General features: G+C 53.3%; 1 protein-coding gene across 1 annotated transcript; it reads left to right on the forward strand.

Annotated features, from left to right (window-relative positions):
* The first annotated feature begins 5,416 nt into the window (after nt 1-5,416).
* EPX (eosinophil peroxidase) lies at nt 5,417-16,255 on the forward strand. The gene is made up of 13 exons (XM_037163751.2): nt 5,417-5,598; nt 5,708-5,801; nt 6,047-6,222; nt 6,405-6,525; nt 6,644-6,773; nt 7,742-7,948; nt 9,151-9,466; nt 10,884-11,044; nt 11,428-11,683; nt 12,145-12,315; nt 14,289-14,526; nt 15,045-15,257; nt 15,583-16,255. Exons 1-12 carry the CDS (start codon nt 5,475-5,477, stop codon nt 15,244-15,246), a joined length of 2,196 nt encoding a protein of 731 aa, XP_037019646.2. The 5' UTR covers nt 5,417-5,474; the 3' UTR covers nt 15,247-15,257; nt 15,583-16,255.
* Nucleotides 16,256-16,425: the final 170 nt, after the last annotated feature.

The following is a 16,425-nucleotide window of genomic DNA, read 5'->3' on the forward strand; positions in this document are numbered from 1 at the left end:
CTACCCACCCCCATTTTCAGATGCAACACTCCTTGCAAAAAGGAATGGGATCATTGGTTCATTCATTCATTCATATTTGTAAATATGTATTGGTAATGCCTGATGTAATGCTTTTAGGAAGTGCTCTACAACAGTTTTTTGACCATCTCTTTCTTTCCCTTACACTGATATGCCATCTCTCCCTTCCCTTTTCCCTCTCTTCCTCATTACATTGATTTCTGCCAATTTAGTCTTTACATTCATCTGGGGTTTTTGCCCCCAAATCGCTGGTGTGCCTAGTGCCCTCTCTGCCTGGACCTCCATGCCACACCCTCTCATATCTTTCCTCTACTATCAAACTGGGGCTTTGGAGTCAGATTGTAAGGCAGAGGGAAGAGAAGAAATTGGTTGTCATTAGAATTGAAGGGGCTATGACCCCAACAAGTTTAGATAAAAAGAGGGGGTTTATTGTAAGGATATAAGGCAGAGTTGGGTATTGTGAAAATATGGAACTGTCAGGGCTGAACAGCTGGTCTCTCCTCCTCCCTTATTCTATCCATACCTTCCTGCTTATGCAGCCGGGTTATGTGGCCCAAATGAGAACTTCAGCCCCAAACCCTGACTTTTCCATTCTGCCTTCCACAGTCGGCTAGCTCAGTCTTTCACAGTTCAAATTCCAAAGTTTCAAAAGAATCATCTGAGTGGCTGGGGTTGAGCCATGTGTCCTATGTGGCTGAGGGATATGTAGTTCATGTGACATAGCATGACCATCCAAGCCCAGCCCTTCAGCAGGGATTGTGGGTGAGGGTTGTTCCCAGAGAAGGAGATACCAGTGGATGGACTCCCCCAAACATGTCTGCCATGCACGGGACAATCAGGCCATCCCTTAAATGATATCCAAGGAACTTAACATTAGTTATGTCTTGACATTCTTCTTTTTATTCATTCATTGAACTAATATTTTCTGTTAGGGTACTCCCCCCAAGAGGCAGTGATCAGTGGGTCATGTCCCCCACTGAGCCCCCTCACTCATTAAGTCACTGATTTGAAGCAGAGTGTGCCTTAACTGCAAGGCCACCCTCCTCCTCCTGCCCCTACTCCCTGCCCCTGAAAGTTCCCAGTGTGATGGAGGAGGTGAGGCACAGCTCTCACAGAAGGACAAGACAGGAAAGAGGGGAGGGATGGTCCTCAACCTCAGCTGACCCCTCAGCCTGAACCTGAGCATCTTTCCAGTGCTCATGAGAGACCCCTTCTGCCTGCAGAACATTTCTGCCCATTGCTGAGTTTACTAGCAGATTATAGAGGTCAAACCCTTGCTCAAGGTCAAACTGCCAGAGTGGTACTTGGCTCCCAGGCCAGCTCTCCAACGCTCCACAGTGAGTTTTTTCTGCCTTGCTAGAAACAGAACACTCAGAGCTGCCTCTCTCAGGAGTGTTTTCAGAACTGGGACACATACATACACACGTGCAAACATGTGCACATGCTTCTGACCCTCCCCAGACTCTGACACAGGGCAGAGTATTGAAGTTTGAGTTAAGCCCCTTCTCCCTGCAGACTTCAGTGTTCTTGTCATGAGAATAGGTCCAAGGACCCCATTCCCAAGAGCCCTTTGGAACAGGAGCAGGCCCACCAGGCCCTAGGCCCTGCTCTGCTGCAGCTGTCTCCATGGGGGCCGTTGGGGCTGAGCAGATAAAGAGATCCAATCAGGCCTGTGGCCTGCAGCTCTACTGTGGCTGGCAGACGGTTCTTGTGAAAGTGGTTGCAAAATGTAGAGTTTTGAGATGGCCAAGGGAGGGCGGGAAGGAAGGTCCTTGGGTACTGCAGCTGAAAGATACCAGGGAGGGAAGGCTCCCTCATGGTCTTGGGTATGGGCCTCAGCCTGGCAGGGCCAGTCTCTGCAAAGGCGTCCACTGACCCAGGGTGAACAATGTCCCTGACCAGAGGTACCAGGTCCTCATAGATGTACAGACATGAACCCAACCCCTTCTCCCAGAGCTGTGACAGACAAGATCACAGCAGATGCATCCATTCCACAAATATGTGTGGAGGCCCTGCCAGGCACTGTGTTATGTGCTGAGGCTACAGTGAGCAGCGGCACAGGCACAGGCACACTCCTTTTCTGTATGGCACTCATAGACTTGTAGGGAGCTGAAGCTTCATCAGATCCAACCACAGAAACGCGTGTGTAATTACAGCAATGTTAAGTTCTACGAAAGAAGCTCTAAGAGTAAGAACCAGGAAGACCCAGCCACTTGGATCTGGTGGGGCTGGGATAGGAAAGGCTCCCTGTGGTTGGGGCCTGGAGGGTCAGTAGGAATGACCAGTCATAAAAGGGAAGGAGTTTTCATAGTTGATACCCATAGCAGGTAGGATAGGCCCATTTCAGGACCTGAAAGCCAGTGGGTTTAGAGGGCAGAGGACTAGAGAAAGGACTGGAGAGGGGAGGGTGCAGGAGCCAGACTGTGCCAGCCTGGGGCTTCTTTCTTTAGGAGAAGCTGCATGGAGGGCCAAGACGTGTTAGCAGAGGGGATACAATGCTCATGAAACCGGTGGTACCCAGTCTCCTGGGGCCTCATTGTCCTACAGCCACCAGGGAGGGAGGGAGAGCTGTGGAAGGGCTGGCTGGTCAGGGCCCTGAACCCCTAGGATGCCCCCATCCTTCTGCTCACCCCTGATTCACAGTTTGCAAGCAGCATTGTCTCCTCCTCTCCCCACAAGTGGTCTTTTTGATGTGTCTCATTACAAATCTTTTTTCCTCTGTGGCTTGGTCTGGGAATCTGATTTGCCATTTCCCGGAGAAAGAGCTCTTCTGCGTGACTTCCCCACCTCTGTGGTCCAGCCAGGCCCCAAACCTGTAAGCTTCAAATGAATGAATGCACTTTGATTACTTACCTTTTAGTAAGCACTGTATTCTACATGGAAGTCAAGTCTCAGTTACACAGCGGGTCCCTCTGACACATGCTTTTGCTCTAAGTTTCAAATCATCTGGATTCAGAATTGTGTGAGCTGGTGGTGGCTTAGCCACAAACATTGTTGAGTGCCTGCTCTGTGCCAGGCCCTATGCTGCATGCTACATTTACTGCCATGATGACTACGTTGCACATAGCAATGATCTGTATTTGATAATGAAGAGGCAGGCTCAGCAGACGAGGAGCTGATCAACTGGATGACGGTGCTAGGACTGGCCCCTTCTTAGTCATCTCCCCGTGCTGCCCTCAACAAGCTCCTGGGGGCCACGTACTGTGGTTCTCAGAGGGAGGCGTCCTGCAGAATCAGCAGAGGCCTGGAAGCAGAAGTGGAGGGGAAGGGGTGAGGATAGAGTGGGTGTTGTGTGTGGAGTGTCGAGGTGGCTGGAGCATAGGGGCAAGGTCCAGTGGGGCAGAGTGGGCAGCTGAAAGCAGACTGAAGGGGCAGGAGTCCAGGTGGCTGACCAACTCTTTCCTTCCATCTCCTTGCCTGCATCTCTGCTTGCCATCCTGCCCCTGCTGTGCCTGGGGCACCTGCCCTCCATAGACTGGTTGTACAGGGCACCTCAGAGGTCCCTTCCCATCTGCTTGCCTCTCATCAGCACCTCGAGCAGTCAACGAGCCAACACCCAAGGAACTGGCCAACATGGCAGGCAGGGTCTAGAGCCCAGGGTCCTGTCTCAAGCTTGTGCCAATAACCCGCAGCAGCCCACAGTTGTGACAGACTCTTGCACAACTCACTATTGCTAAAGAACAAGTCCTCTTGGAGGGCAAGCAGAGCTCACTCTGAGTTTTCTTTGAGAGTACCCTGGACGGTGGGCAACCTATGTTCTACCTTGGCTTCCAGCCTTCCAGGGGTACCCAGCTTCCTGAGGTCCAAAAGGTTAAGCACATTTGAGGAGTAGGCTGCCATTTTTTAACTTTCCTTCGGGAGGTTCACTGTCCCCATCTCACAGACTTGGAAACTGAAAGCCAGGGAGCAGTGTGATTTGCCCTGAGTCACATGGGGGTAAGCGTGCTTCTGGCAACTCCACAGTGACTTTCCATCCGGGCCCCCTTGTCACAGGAGAGGGACCCCTGTTGAAGATAAGGAGATAAGATCAGGGCCCAGGCCTTCAACTGGAGTTTGTGAAAGGATTGCCGAAGGGGCTATTTCAAGAGCAACTGTCAGGCCAGGGTGTTGGTGTGGGAGGATGGGCTGTGGAGGGTGTGGGGTGGGCAGGGCAGCGAGAGTAGAGGGTGGGAGATGAGTACACTCAGAGCAGCCCTGTGGGGAGTCTGGAGCAGGTACAGAGTCTGCTCAGAGGAAGGGATGGGCACAGCCACCTGAGGAAGAGGCAAGGACAGGCAGGCTGCAGAGCTCAGCAGCGGTGATTCTGGAGCTGAGTGTGGGAGGGACGGGCACGGGCTCTCCAGGCAGACCAGGGTGGGGTGCAGCAAAGGCTGAGCTGGGCTCCTCCAGTGGAGGGAGCTGCAGGAGGGAACTGCAGGAGGAAATTCAAGAAGGTATGAGAGGGCCTGGCCCTTGAGGGACACTGACCAAGGCGTTAAGATGTAGAAATGAAGGCTTAGCCAAGGTCGCACAGGTAGTGACAGAGCCAGATCCAAGCCAGGTGGCTCCGAGCCCCTGCAGCAAGCCTTCTCTAAGGAAATCAGAACTTACGTCTGCTACTCAGTGCACACCTACTATTGCTAAGCACTTCAATTCATGGAGAAGCACCAAGCCCAAGGCGGGTCCTCAGCTTTCATGGAGGCCTGCTACCACTGCTCTGTGATATCTCACTGTGTCCCCCTCATGGTCCCAAGAGGTAGCCCCCTTGATTTTCAGACTGACTCAAGCATCACCTCACCCTCCACTGGCATCTTGGAGAGAGCTGGTAAGGGTAGGAAGTAAGGGGCAGGAGCTGAATCATTAATCCTACATCATGAATTCACCCAACAAACATGTATTGAGTGCCTACTGAATGCCAGGTCTTGTGCTGGGGGAGTGTGGGGAGATACTACAGTAAGACAGACCCGGTTTCTGCTCTGTTGGGGAAGGAGAGGAGCATTTCCAGCCGTCTGGCTCAAATCCCATTGAGGGGTGCGGAAACTGAGGTCTGGAGGGAGGGCATGACCGTGCAACTAGTGAGTGGTAGGACGAGGCACAGTCCTCCTGGGAAGCATGCTGTTCCTCAGTCACCCAGCCAATGTTCACCAAGCAGCCTGGCTCTGGGAGAACTAGATCAGAGAACACAGCAGCAGAGGGTGGGAATGCGGTAAGTGGTAGGAGGGAAGAAGGTCCCCAGGCTGGTGAGCAGGGTGGGGTAGGTGTTTCAGTCTCATAACTCCCCCCCAAATAAAAGGGAAGTTTAGAGCTCCACCTCAAGAGGCTGGGCTTCTGGGGCCCAGAACACCCCTCCCTCACTGTAGGACAGGATATAAAAGTCCCTTCCCAGCTACTTCCAAAGAAGAGCAGGAGGAGGGGAAAGGTCAGCTTGGGGTCCTTCCGGTGAGAAGAGAGCAAGAGACTCCACCGCTTTGTAAGACATGAGTGTTGTGCGTTGCCCCACTGTGGCTGGGGGTCTCATTGTGGAGATGAAGCTGCTCTTGGCCCTGGCGGGGGTCGTAGCCACACTCATCCTGGCCCAGCTTTGTGAGGGCACTGCCCCAGGTAACCTTGGACAATTAAGGAGAAGGGCAATGAAGGGGAAAGTGCTTGGGTCTAGGGGTGGGGGAGGGGTTGGCTCTCATGGACTCTGAATCCCCTTCCCTCTGAGCAGCTTCCCCCATGGCAGTGGAGACATCGGTCCTTCAGGACTGCGTGAAAGAGGCCAAACTGCTGGTGGATGCTGCCTACAACCGGACTCAGGGGAGGTGGGCCTGGGTCTGGGGTCTGCATGGGCCAGGGAGGGCCAATGAGGAAGGATGGGCTTCAACCAAGGTCACCTCACCTGTCTTGCCCCTGGGATCCACGGGGGCCGGGCCTTCCTTCCCTCCATCTAGCAGTGTACACAGGTAAACTTGACCAGTGTAGACCTGACTGTGCACCACCTGGGATGGGGCTCTGCTGGGTGGGTCTGCTTCCTTTGATCAGCCCTCCCTCCTCCTCTTCTGCACAGCATCAAGCAGCGCCTTCGAAGTGGCTCTGCCAGCCCCATGGACCTCCTGTTCTACTTCAAACAGCCGGTAGCGGCCACCAGGACAATTGTGCAGGCGGCCGATTATATGCACATGGCCTTGGGGCTGCTGGAGGAGAAGTTACAAGTCCAGGGGTCTAGCTCCTTCAATATTACTGGTACCATGGTCCCCACTGACCCCCCAGGGCTGCCCTGGGAGTGGAAGGGAGCCAGGAGGGGGATGTGGGGTGTGCAGCCTTGGGAGGGGAGAGGGCAAAGGGACGGGAGGTACAGAACAGACCAGCCCAGGCAGGAGCTAGGACCCTCGACCCCAGACCCTGTCTGCCTGCCCCACCCCCAGATGTGCTAACAGAATCCCAGCTGCGGCTGCTGTCCAAGGCCAGTGGCTGTGCTGTCCAGGAGGAGGAGGAGGAGAAGTGCAGAAACGACTATCGCACCATCACCGGGAGGTGCAACAACAGGTGGGAGCCATGGGCTGCACCTGACCTGGGGGCACCTTCCTCCCCTCGCCACGCCCCTGTGCTCGGGGTGGTCTCCAGGTCTGCAACCCCGCCGACCTGAGCCCACCCGCTGCTGCAGGAGGAGACCTTGGCTGGGGGCCTCCAACACTGCCCTGGCTCGCTGGCTGCCAGCTCAGTACGAGGACGGGCTGTCACTCCCCTTCGGCTGGACCCCGGGCAAGAGGCGCAATGGCTTCCTCCTCCCTCTGGTGAGTCAGGGCCGAGGACCCCCAAGGTGCTCGATCTCTGTGCAACTCAGAGGTGGGGGGTTTGTTAAGAGCAGAGCCCAGAGTCGGCCAGAGAGGACTGGAACCCAGGCTCTTCCTCCAGCTGGCTGGCTGCCTTTGGGCAGGTAGTAATACAGCTGAGTCTCGGTTTGATTCTCTGTAAAACAGCAGCGAAGCCTGCCTCACGCTGCTGGTATGAATATTAAGCAAATATTAAACAGACGTCTATATAGGATATACTCTATTACAGAGTATTTTCTTCTGAAAGAATTACCATCAAAGTATCTTGCTAAATACAGGGGTGGGCAAAAGTAGGTTTACCGCTGTACTATAAATAATACATTAATTACTAAATAATGCAAGAATAAATGTTCAGTTTTACATCTTTACAACTGTAAACCTACCTTTGCCCACTCCTGTATAAAGGATATACATTTTAACCCAGCTATATCTACTGATCTCCACTATTTCACATTTATTTATTTATCCGTTTTCTGTTCATCTCAATATAACAATCTATCAACATGTATCTATTAATTGTTCTTCCATTGATCTATCCATTCTCTCCATATGTATTATCCATTACCTAGCAACCAGTCCATGCATCAATCGATCAATGCTATCATCCAGTTATCCATTACTTTATAAATTGATCTATCGATCTGATGTAATAAACCTCTTTGGACATGCTGGTGGGGTCTGAGCCAGCCGACCTGACCTCTCCCCCCCCACCCCCGGGCTCCTAGGGAGCCAGGCCAGAGACCACCCTTCTAGTAACGACAGCCACAGAGAGGCTGGGACAAAGTAGGACAGGACAGGGGAGAGCAGGTTGGGAGGAGGACTCTGTGAACTCCAGCAGGGGCAACCTGCTGCCTTGAGTCCCGGGTTTTCTCCCCCACTTTTTGGGGTCCGGGAGCCCACCCCCCCACACTCACCTGTTTTCCCACCAGGTCCGGGCAGTCTCCAACCAGATCGTGCGCTTCCCCAGGGAGAGGCTGGCCTCCGACCGGGGCCGGGCGCTCATGTTCATGCAGTGGGGCCAGTTCATTGACCACGACTTGGACTTTGTCCCTGAGTCCCCAGCCCGAGTGGCCTTCACTGCAGGTGTTGACTGTGAGAAGACCTGTGCCCAGCTGCCACCCTGCTTCCCCATCAAGGTATCCTCAGCCGGCCTCCCAGGTCCCTGGTCTCCATCCCAGCCAAGAGCAGGGGGTGGGGGTGGATCTGGAAGACTTAAGTCCCATCCTTAAGGAGCTGCCTGGGATGCTAAAGGATCAGGCACAGCCCAGCACACTCCAGTTCTGTGGGGGTGGGGGGGAATGGGGATGGGGCAACCTTCCAGAAGATTCAGGGCAGGCTTCATGGAAGGGAAAGCAAGTGAGACTGGCTTTGACCCATAGGTCTGATCCCAAGAGGGGAAGCCTCCGGGCTGCTGGTTTTGGAAGCCTTGAGGGTCTCTCAGCTCTTACCCTTCTCTCCTTCCTGGGGTGGTCCAAGGGCCCTGAAACTCCTACCAGCTCCCGGGATTGGGATGTGAGCAGGGTGCCCTCCTTCAGGCAGAGAAGCAAGGGGCTGTGGAACACGAGAGAAGATAAGATGCTGGGACAAGGGGGGCACACGTGCACACACCCAAGTGCAGCAGCCCCTCACACCTTCACCCTCCCTTAAGAGGCCAGGCGGAATCCCTGGGCCGTGGTATGGGTGAGGACCGCTGGCTGGCCCCTCCCTGTCGCAACTTGCCCCATTCTTCAAGCTCTGGTTCAGGGGCATCTCCTCTGCGGAGCCTTCTCGTATCTCCCTATATCGCCTTTCACTTTTGGCTTTTAGATCAAGCATAGCAAATGGCACAGCAATTTAGAGTTACATTCTCTCTGTGTGTCTGTTTTCAACTGAATTGCCAGCTTCCTGCAGCCGGTACTGGGCTTTGTTGATCTTCCTATCTCCAAACCACCCAGCCCAGAAAGGCATTTAGGAAGTGTCTGGTGAATTGAATGGAATGAAAGGCGCAAGACCTAAATGTCAGGAGAACTAGGTTTCAATCCTCCTTCTGCTAACTCGCTCTCACTTCCCACCTCTGAGCCTCAGTTTCCCAGAGAGGAAAATGAGGACTTAATTCCATTTCTTCTGGCAGTGAAGTTAATTCCGTTAACTTCATCTATTTCTAAAGTCTCAAGACTCCATGATACTAAGGACATTCACACTGACTTGGTGAGCAGTGTGAGTCTGGATGAGTCAGGGAAGGAGGGCTTCCTGAAAGAGGGGAGTTTTGAGCAAGGTTTTGAAGCAGATGTGGGATCACCAAGAGGTGTGAGCTTGCTCTCTAGGGGCCCCAGTGCCACTGGCTCCTCTTCCACCTCAGATTCCGCCCAACGACCCCCGAATCAAGAACCAGAGAGACTGCATCCCCTTCTCCCGCTCGGCACCCTCATGCCCCAGGAAGAACGTCGTTCGAAACCAGCTCAACTCCCTCACCTCCTTCTTGGACGCCAGCATGGTGTACGGCAGCGAGGTCACCCTCGCCCTGCGCCTCCGCAACAGGACCAACTTCCACGGGCTACTGGCCATCAACCAGCGCTTCACTGACAACCGCAGGGCCCTGCTGCCTTTCGACAACCTGCATGATGACCCCTGCCTCCTCACTAACCGCTCTGCACGCATCCCCTGCTTCCTGGCAGGTCAGATGGGGGAAAAGGTGGTGTCTTCCTAGGGCTGCCAGTCCCTGGGTTCGGGGCTGGGAGGCCTGGTGGGGTGCGGTGGGGGTGCCTGTCTACAGACCTCAGCATTAGGCACACCTTAGCACAGACCCGCATATAGTTGCCACGGGCCCTTTGCAAACGCCTGTTTGTCTCCAGCAGGGCTGAGTGTTGGAAAGATCCCCCAGTCTTGATCCAGTATCCACCTATTGCTCTTCATCATGTTTCTGGAACTTCAGAAAAGTGGTCTTTCTGTCAGTAATGGCCTCTTACTTAGCTTTATTTCCACCTACATGTTTCCCTTCTCCGGGCTACATTCCCTTAGGTTTTCAATCCCCCCCCCACCCCTCATCCCACTGTCGCTGGACACTGTTACCTAGTACCTTCTTCTGGACGCGTAATTTGAACTCTCCTTGGGCTCTTTGCCCCGTGTGCTGGTTGTGCTGGTTGGGATAATGGGCATTGTTTCTAGTGATTTAAGATGTTTAAATGTGCCGTCTCTAATCCTTACGGCATCCCTGACAGGAGGGCCACTATTATCCCCCTCATCTGCCAGATGAGAGACAGGCGCAGGGAGGATGGCCAACGGGCTCCAGAGCAGAGTTCCGGTGGCAGAGCCCACAGTGGGGACTCGGGGCAGGGGGGAGTCCAGGCCTCTGCTCTTTCCACTCCTCCACCACTTCTTTGCAGGGGGCGGGGGGGTTGGTTCCAGCCCTCCTTTCTAAGGGTTTTGGAAAAAATCTTTGTGAGAAGTCTACTGAAGAGTGGATGAAATAAGACTTTATGCAAAAGGGTTTAGTACAAAGCCAGCAAATAACTGTGGTAAGGCCCACCTCCAGGAATACACTTTGCTCCCTGGCCTCTAGGATAGGGTCTGGCTACAGGAAGAGGCTCTGCCCGGCCCTCCCTCTTGCATGACAGCAAGTCCAAAGCGGGGGAAAGACCCAGCCCTGGGTAGGGAATGTGCAGATGGATGTAGTTCTTAAGACAGGCAGGCTCGTGGTCCCCAAGTCAAGGTTCCCAGAGCCATCCAGTTCTCTCCCCCAGCTGTGGACTGGTCATCTGGTGCAGCAGAAGCACTAGGCAAAGATTTTCCTGCCCAAGACTGGCAGTTGCCTTGTGCTTTGTTTTCCCACCTCACCGAAACCAGTTGCAGTCCCTTAGTGATCTAGGACCCCGCTGTCCTCCCCCTCCTGGCCTGTTGTATTGGGGAAGAGGGTGGCGGTCAGTGAGCAGGCTCACGGTACAACTGAGGAGATGGAGGTCCAGCGAGGGCCAGGAGCTTGGCCCAGGTCAGGAAGTCCCGCCACCTTTCTCTGGTCTCTAGAATTCTGTCTGCCCTAGCAGAAAGATATTTCTCTGGAAGAGCTATGGTGACTTTGAACTTGGGGTTTTCAAGGTGACTCTCGATCAAGCGAAACTCCCAAACTGGCAGCCATGCATACCCTCTTTATGCGAGAGCACAACCGGCTGGCGACCGAGCTGAGACGCCTGAATCCTCGGTGGACCGGAGACAAGTTATACCAGGAGGCTCGGAAGATTGTGGGGGCCATGGTCCAGGTAGGGGGCCCTGGGTCCCAGCATGTACTAGAAGAAAATCTGGCATGAGAAGCAATCTGAAAAAGTGGCTCCCACCTTCCTTCACACCCTCAGGGCTGTGCCTCAAGCAAGTCAGGTCTGAGTGATGGTGCGTGCGCCTCAGACCTGATGCCCACCCCCAATTCTGCCGCTGACTCACTGTGTGAGCCTGTCCCTGTCATTCAGCTTTGCTGGGCTTCAGTTACCTCCTTCAGCCGATAGGAAATTAAAGCTACTTTTGGCATGATGACATTCGAGAATGAATATGTCTGAGCAGCCCTTCGAAAAGCCAAATGTCTGTCCAACGGGAAGGGAGAGTGGCAGGCAGCCTCTAAGGTAACGTCTTCCAATGCCTTCTTTTCTAGATCATCACCTACCGAGACTATCTTCCCTTAGTTCTGGGCAGGGCCCGGGCCAGGAGAACCCTGGGGCCTTACCGGGGGTATTGCTCCAATGTGGACCCTCGTGTGGCCAATGTCTTCACCCTGGCCTTCCGCTTCGGGCACACCATGCTCCAGCCCTTCATGTTCCGCTTAGACAGCCAGTTCCGGGCCTCGGCACCCAACTCACGTGTTCCGCTCAGCTCCGTCTTCTTTGCCAGCTGGCGAGTTGTGCATGAAGGTAACCAGGTTTTCCAGAGGCAGATGGGAGTGGGGTTGGGGAGGGACCTTCCCCTGGGTGGGCCAAGCTTACTGCCAGGAGGCAAGGCTGCTGCTCAGGCCACTGCTAACCATCTCCCCAGGACAGTGAAAACAAGGCAGGTACCACCAAGACCCTCAGTCACAGGCCCCCCATCCACCATAAGATTCGGGATTCCTAAAAGGGGAGGAGACTGACGTCAGACTGGTGGCTTGTGGGCCTGAAAGAAGCTTGCCCTCCACTCCTTTAAGAAGTAGGGGCTACCCCTTTCCCTGCCTGCCCCACTCTCTTCATGTCCACCCAGGCTTCTGCTTTCTGAAATAATCATCACAGAATATAAATGACTGGCTTATCCAGCTCTGAGCTACTTTCCCACCCCATGATGACTCAGGGGCTTCTCAGAAGCTGGTGCGATCTGTGCCGCTCACATTTCCTGCCACCAGGTGGCATCGACCCCATCATCAGAGGCCTCATGGCCACCCCAGCCAAGCTGAACCAGCAGGATTCCATGTTAGTGGATGAGCTCCGGGACCGGCTGTTCAAGCAAGTGAGAAGAATCGGGCTGGACCTGGCGGCTCTCAACATGCAACGCAGCCGGGACCACGGCCTCCCAGGTGAGGGGGCCGCCACCCCTTCTCCCAGGCTTTGCTTGGACCAGGGCTGCTGCTGCTGGTAGGGAAGGGTTTCAGAGAAGACCCCTCGGGCCTCTTTTTGACTGGGGCGGTCTACAGAATGTGCAAGAGGAAGGCTGGCAGAGTAGGGCGTTCCTGGGACCATCTTTTTGCTGCCCTGCTGTATCTTTTCTGTCTGTTGCAGGGCCTCTAGATTAATGCTTACGGCAGGACCAGGATTTGGGCACGGGAGATGAACAAAGGTGATCTGAGTAGATGAACAAAGGATTTTCCAAGTAGAGAGAAACAGATATAAAAGGAGGGAAGAAATGCTCAATTCCCTAGCACCTTGGCAACTTCCAAGGAGATGTGGCTCGAGTTCCAGGGATAGAGACACTGGCCTCTGGCTCCAAGTGGAGAAGGGCAGGGCCCGAGAGGCAGGGAACCAGCGGAGTAAAATTAAGGCTGCCCTGGCTGTTCGGTGAGGACGTGGAAAGCCTGACTCCAGGAAAGAAGACAAATTAGGCACTATGCGAGGAACTTTCATGGGTATTAACTCATTTAATCTTTCAGGAAATAAGCTCAGACAGCCAGTCATTTGCCCAATGCCACACAATTAAGTAGAAAAGTTTGAATCAAATTCAGTATTTCTCCTTTCTTTTCCGTGTTCAATTGACAATGTTAGGGGAAGGCTTTGGCCATGGCCTTGCTTCTCTGTCCCTCTTCCCACCTTCTACTTTCCTGCCCATGTACAACCTGCAGCTCCATCTGCCTCACCTAGACTTGGATTGTGTGATAACAGCATGGGGGGAATTTCTACTGCACCTAACTGGCAGGCACATGAGAACCAGTTTCTTTCCTTCATCACACTTGCATGGTCCTGACAGCTAAAGAACTGTGGGCGCCCCCTGCTGGAGAACTGAGACTGCTAGCCACTCAAATTGCCACACAGTTTCTGTTCCCCCACTACCTGTTCCCTGCAAGCCGTCCCAGAAATATTCTCCTGATACTACCTCTTATAGTCTATTCTAATCCCTTCCAAAGTCCAACACCAAGTGTGGAATTGGAAGACCTGGTTTGAACTCCACTTGATAGTAAAGTGAGCTTGGAAAAAGTCACGGCTGCTGAAGCTCAGTGCCTACCTGTTGATAAAGTGGGCATTGAAAAGGTGTTCCGAGGGTCCTGAGAGGCAGACATTCACACAGGGGAGCTTCGTAACGGTAACACGTGATACGGTTTTCCTCTGGTCAGCTGGGGGATGGCGTTAGAGAGCTGTAGTTCAAGGGATGTTGCCGGCCGCATGTCCCTTCAGGTTACGGCAAAGCCATCTCACAGTCACGGCCCCAGCACATAAAGTGGCCTGATCCTGGTGTGAGATGCTGATAGGCTGGCATTCAGCATGGCAAGTCTTAGGAAATTGCTGAGTGGTGGAAACTTTTAAAAACAGCTTTGTTGAGATGTAGTTAACATCTAAAATTTACCCATAGAAAGTATACAATTCAATGACTTTAGTCATCAGTCACCATCTCTAATATCAGAACATTTTTATCAAAAGAAACCGCATGACAGTCATTCCCCATTCCCATCCCAACCCCTGACAGCCACTAACTTACTTTCTGTCTCTACATATTTACCTATTCTGGACCTTTACATAATAGAATCATATAACACGTGGCCCTTTTCTGAGTAAACTTTATCCATGTTTTTCATTTCTTGTTTACTCACTTATTTCTTCATTCTACAAACCTGATTGACAGGCTCTTTTGTTCTGGCTGCTGTCTTAAGCATCATGCACTCAAAGCATGGTTGTCCGCTTGCAGCTGGTCTTTGGTTCAGGGACTCTTCTGCCCGCAGACTCCTGTTCTGCCCAACAAGCCCTTTCCACAGAGCTCTCGGGAGAAACGTGGAAAGCAGCAGAAGGTAATGGGAAGACAGTAGGGTTAGGATGGAAACCGCTCCCGCCCCCTCCCCCTCAGGGTACACCGCTTGGAGGCGGTTCTGTGGACTCTCCCAGCCCAGGAACCTGGCACAGCTGAGCCGAGTGCTGAGGAACCAGGATTTAGCCAGGAAGTTCCTGAACGTGTACGGGACGCCTGACAACATTGACATCTGGATCGGGGCCATTGCAGAGCCTCTTTTGCCAGGGGCCCGAGTGGGGCCCCTTCTGGCTTGTCTTTTTGAGAACCAGTTCAGAAGGGCCCGCACAGGAGACAGGTAAGTGAAACTGCCCTCAGGGCAGGAAAGTAAAGTGCCAGCATTCAAAGACTCCAAGTTCACAAGATCTGAGACCAGGGGGCTCCAGGAGAGCCTGGTCCGAGGAAGTCAGACCACTGACTCTGGAAGGCTGGCATTGCCTGTGTCGGGGGCACCTTTAACCCAGGAGAGAGACTTCGCAGCCTTGCTATTCTGGGCTGGAGAATCCTGGGAAATGGGCAGAAAAGGCGGGATCTGCTTTCCCTGCAATCAGCTTTTGGATTAAGAGCTGATTTATTTGTATTTGAACTTTATCTAGGTTCAAATACAGCCCGAGGTTCAAACACATTACTGTGCATTGAATACTGGGCCATTTACTTGACCACTGAACTGGTTTCTTTACTTATAAAATGGGAATAATAGGTATTTTGCAGGAATTTTGTGAAAATTAAATGAAACGAAGTACGTGAAACACAACAGGTGCACATTATATATATTAATTCCTCTTTCACCATCACCCACATCTCTCGTCTTGGAAGGTTCTGGTGGCAGAAACGAGGTGTTTTCACCAAGAGACAGCGCAGGGCCCTGAGGAAGATTTCCTTGTCTCGAATTGTGTGCGACAATACTGGCATCACCTCTGTTCCGAGGCACATCTTCAGGGCCAACACCTACCCCCAGAACTTTGTGGACTGCAGCAGAATCCCCAGGTTGAACCTGTCAGCCTGGCGACGCAGATGAGGCTTCTGCAGGTAAGGGCAGGCCCTCCCCCAAAAGCCCTGGGCTGGGTCAGGTCCTCACTTCCTTCCCCACATGGAACGGCCAACTCTGCTTAGACCTCTGAGCAGGGGCAACTGAGCTTGTCACCAGGGGCAAGTGTACTCGTTCCTAGTGGCTTCTCAGCGTGCTGGCATCTGGGATGACAGTTAATCCCACTCAGGGCCTCAAACTCGGGGGTGGGGGGCTGTGATTAGGAAGGATCCAGCTAGCCTTGGATCAGTCATCAACACCCTGGAACAACTTCATTTCTGGCTGTCCAGCAAGTTTCTCACATGTCCACTTCTGCTGCTTCCACAGGACTCTACCCCAGGCCTCCAACCTTGGAGACAGGGAACCTCAGGAAGACCCCAAGTTTACCTTTCCCCCTGGAGCAACCACATCCTGCTGATGCTTTTGCTGGTTACGGCTCAGAGCTGGTTCTTTGGCAGGGAGTGATAGGCAGGGTGCCCAGCAGCAGTGAACCCACCCACCTTGGGAGCCAAACGAGATCTTGAGACCTCTGCAAGAAGTCCCCTGGAGGGTTTCCAGCCACTTTCTTACAGCGTATTTCCCAGCCCATCCCCAGCATCGGCCCATGCCTGGGAGACCACAGTCCCAGCCTCTAGCCACCCCATGATCCTCCTCAGGAGCCTGCAGGCTGGGTAGCATGCTCTGCTTCTGCCAATAAAACTCTGCTGAGGGCAGGAGCTGGTTTCTGCGTTGGGTTGGGGAGGGCGTGACCTCAGTCCCAAGCTTTGCTGCAAATATTTAAGAGGTCTGCTGTCAAGATGAGCTGGCACTAACCTCTAAGCCTCTCCTGGAGGCTGGGTGAAGAGAATCAAAAGGAACAATCTAGCGTAGGAAAAGGCAAAAAGGGGGAAGGGCAGCAACACCAGGGGCCCTGACATTAAGAATACCTCAGCCATGCCAGTGACCTGAACAGGGAAATAACCGACAGAACATCAGCCAGTAGAAAAAGCTTTTATGTATAAAAAACACAATAAAGGACACTACCCAGCTAGCAGAAAGCACTGGAAACTGCCTGCAGCCCTCATTTGCTCCAGAGAAGAGGCTGTGCTGGGGGCGGAACTAGCTATGGGGTTATCCCAAACTAGTCTCGGAGCAGAATCCCTGTCTTGTCGTGATGCCCACTTGTAGTGG

Source organism: Artibeus jamaicensis, unplaced genomic scaffold, assembly GCF_021234435.1.
Source record: "Artibeus jamaicensis isolate MK-2021 breed Jamaican fruit bat unplaced genomic scaffold, CSHL_Jam_final contig_1998, whole genome shotgun sequence".
Classification (NCBI taxonomy): domain Eukaryota; kingdom Metazoa; phylum Chordata; class Mammalia; order Chiroptera; family Phyllostomidae; genus Artibeus; species Artibeus jamaicensis.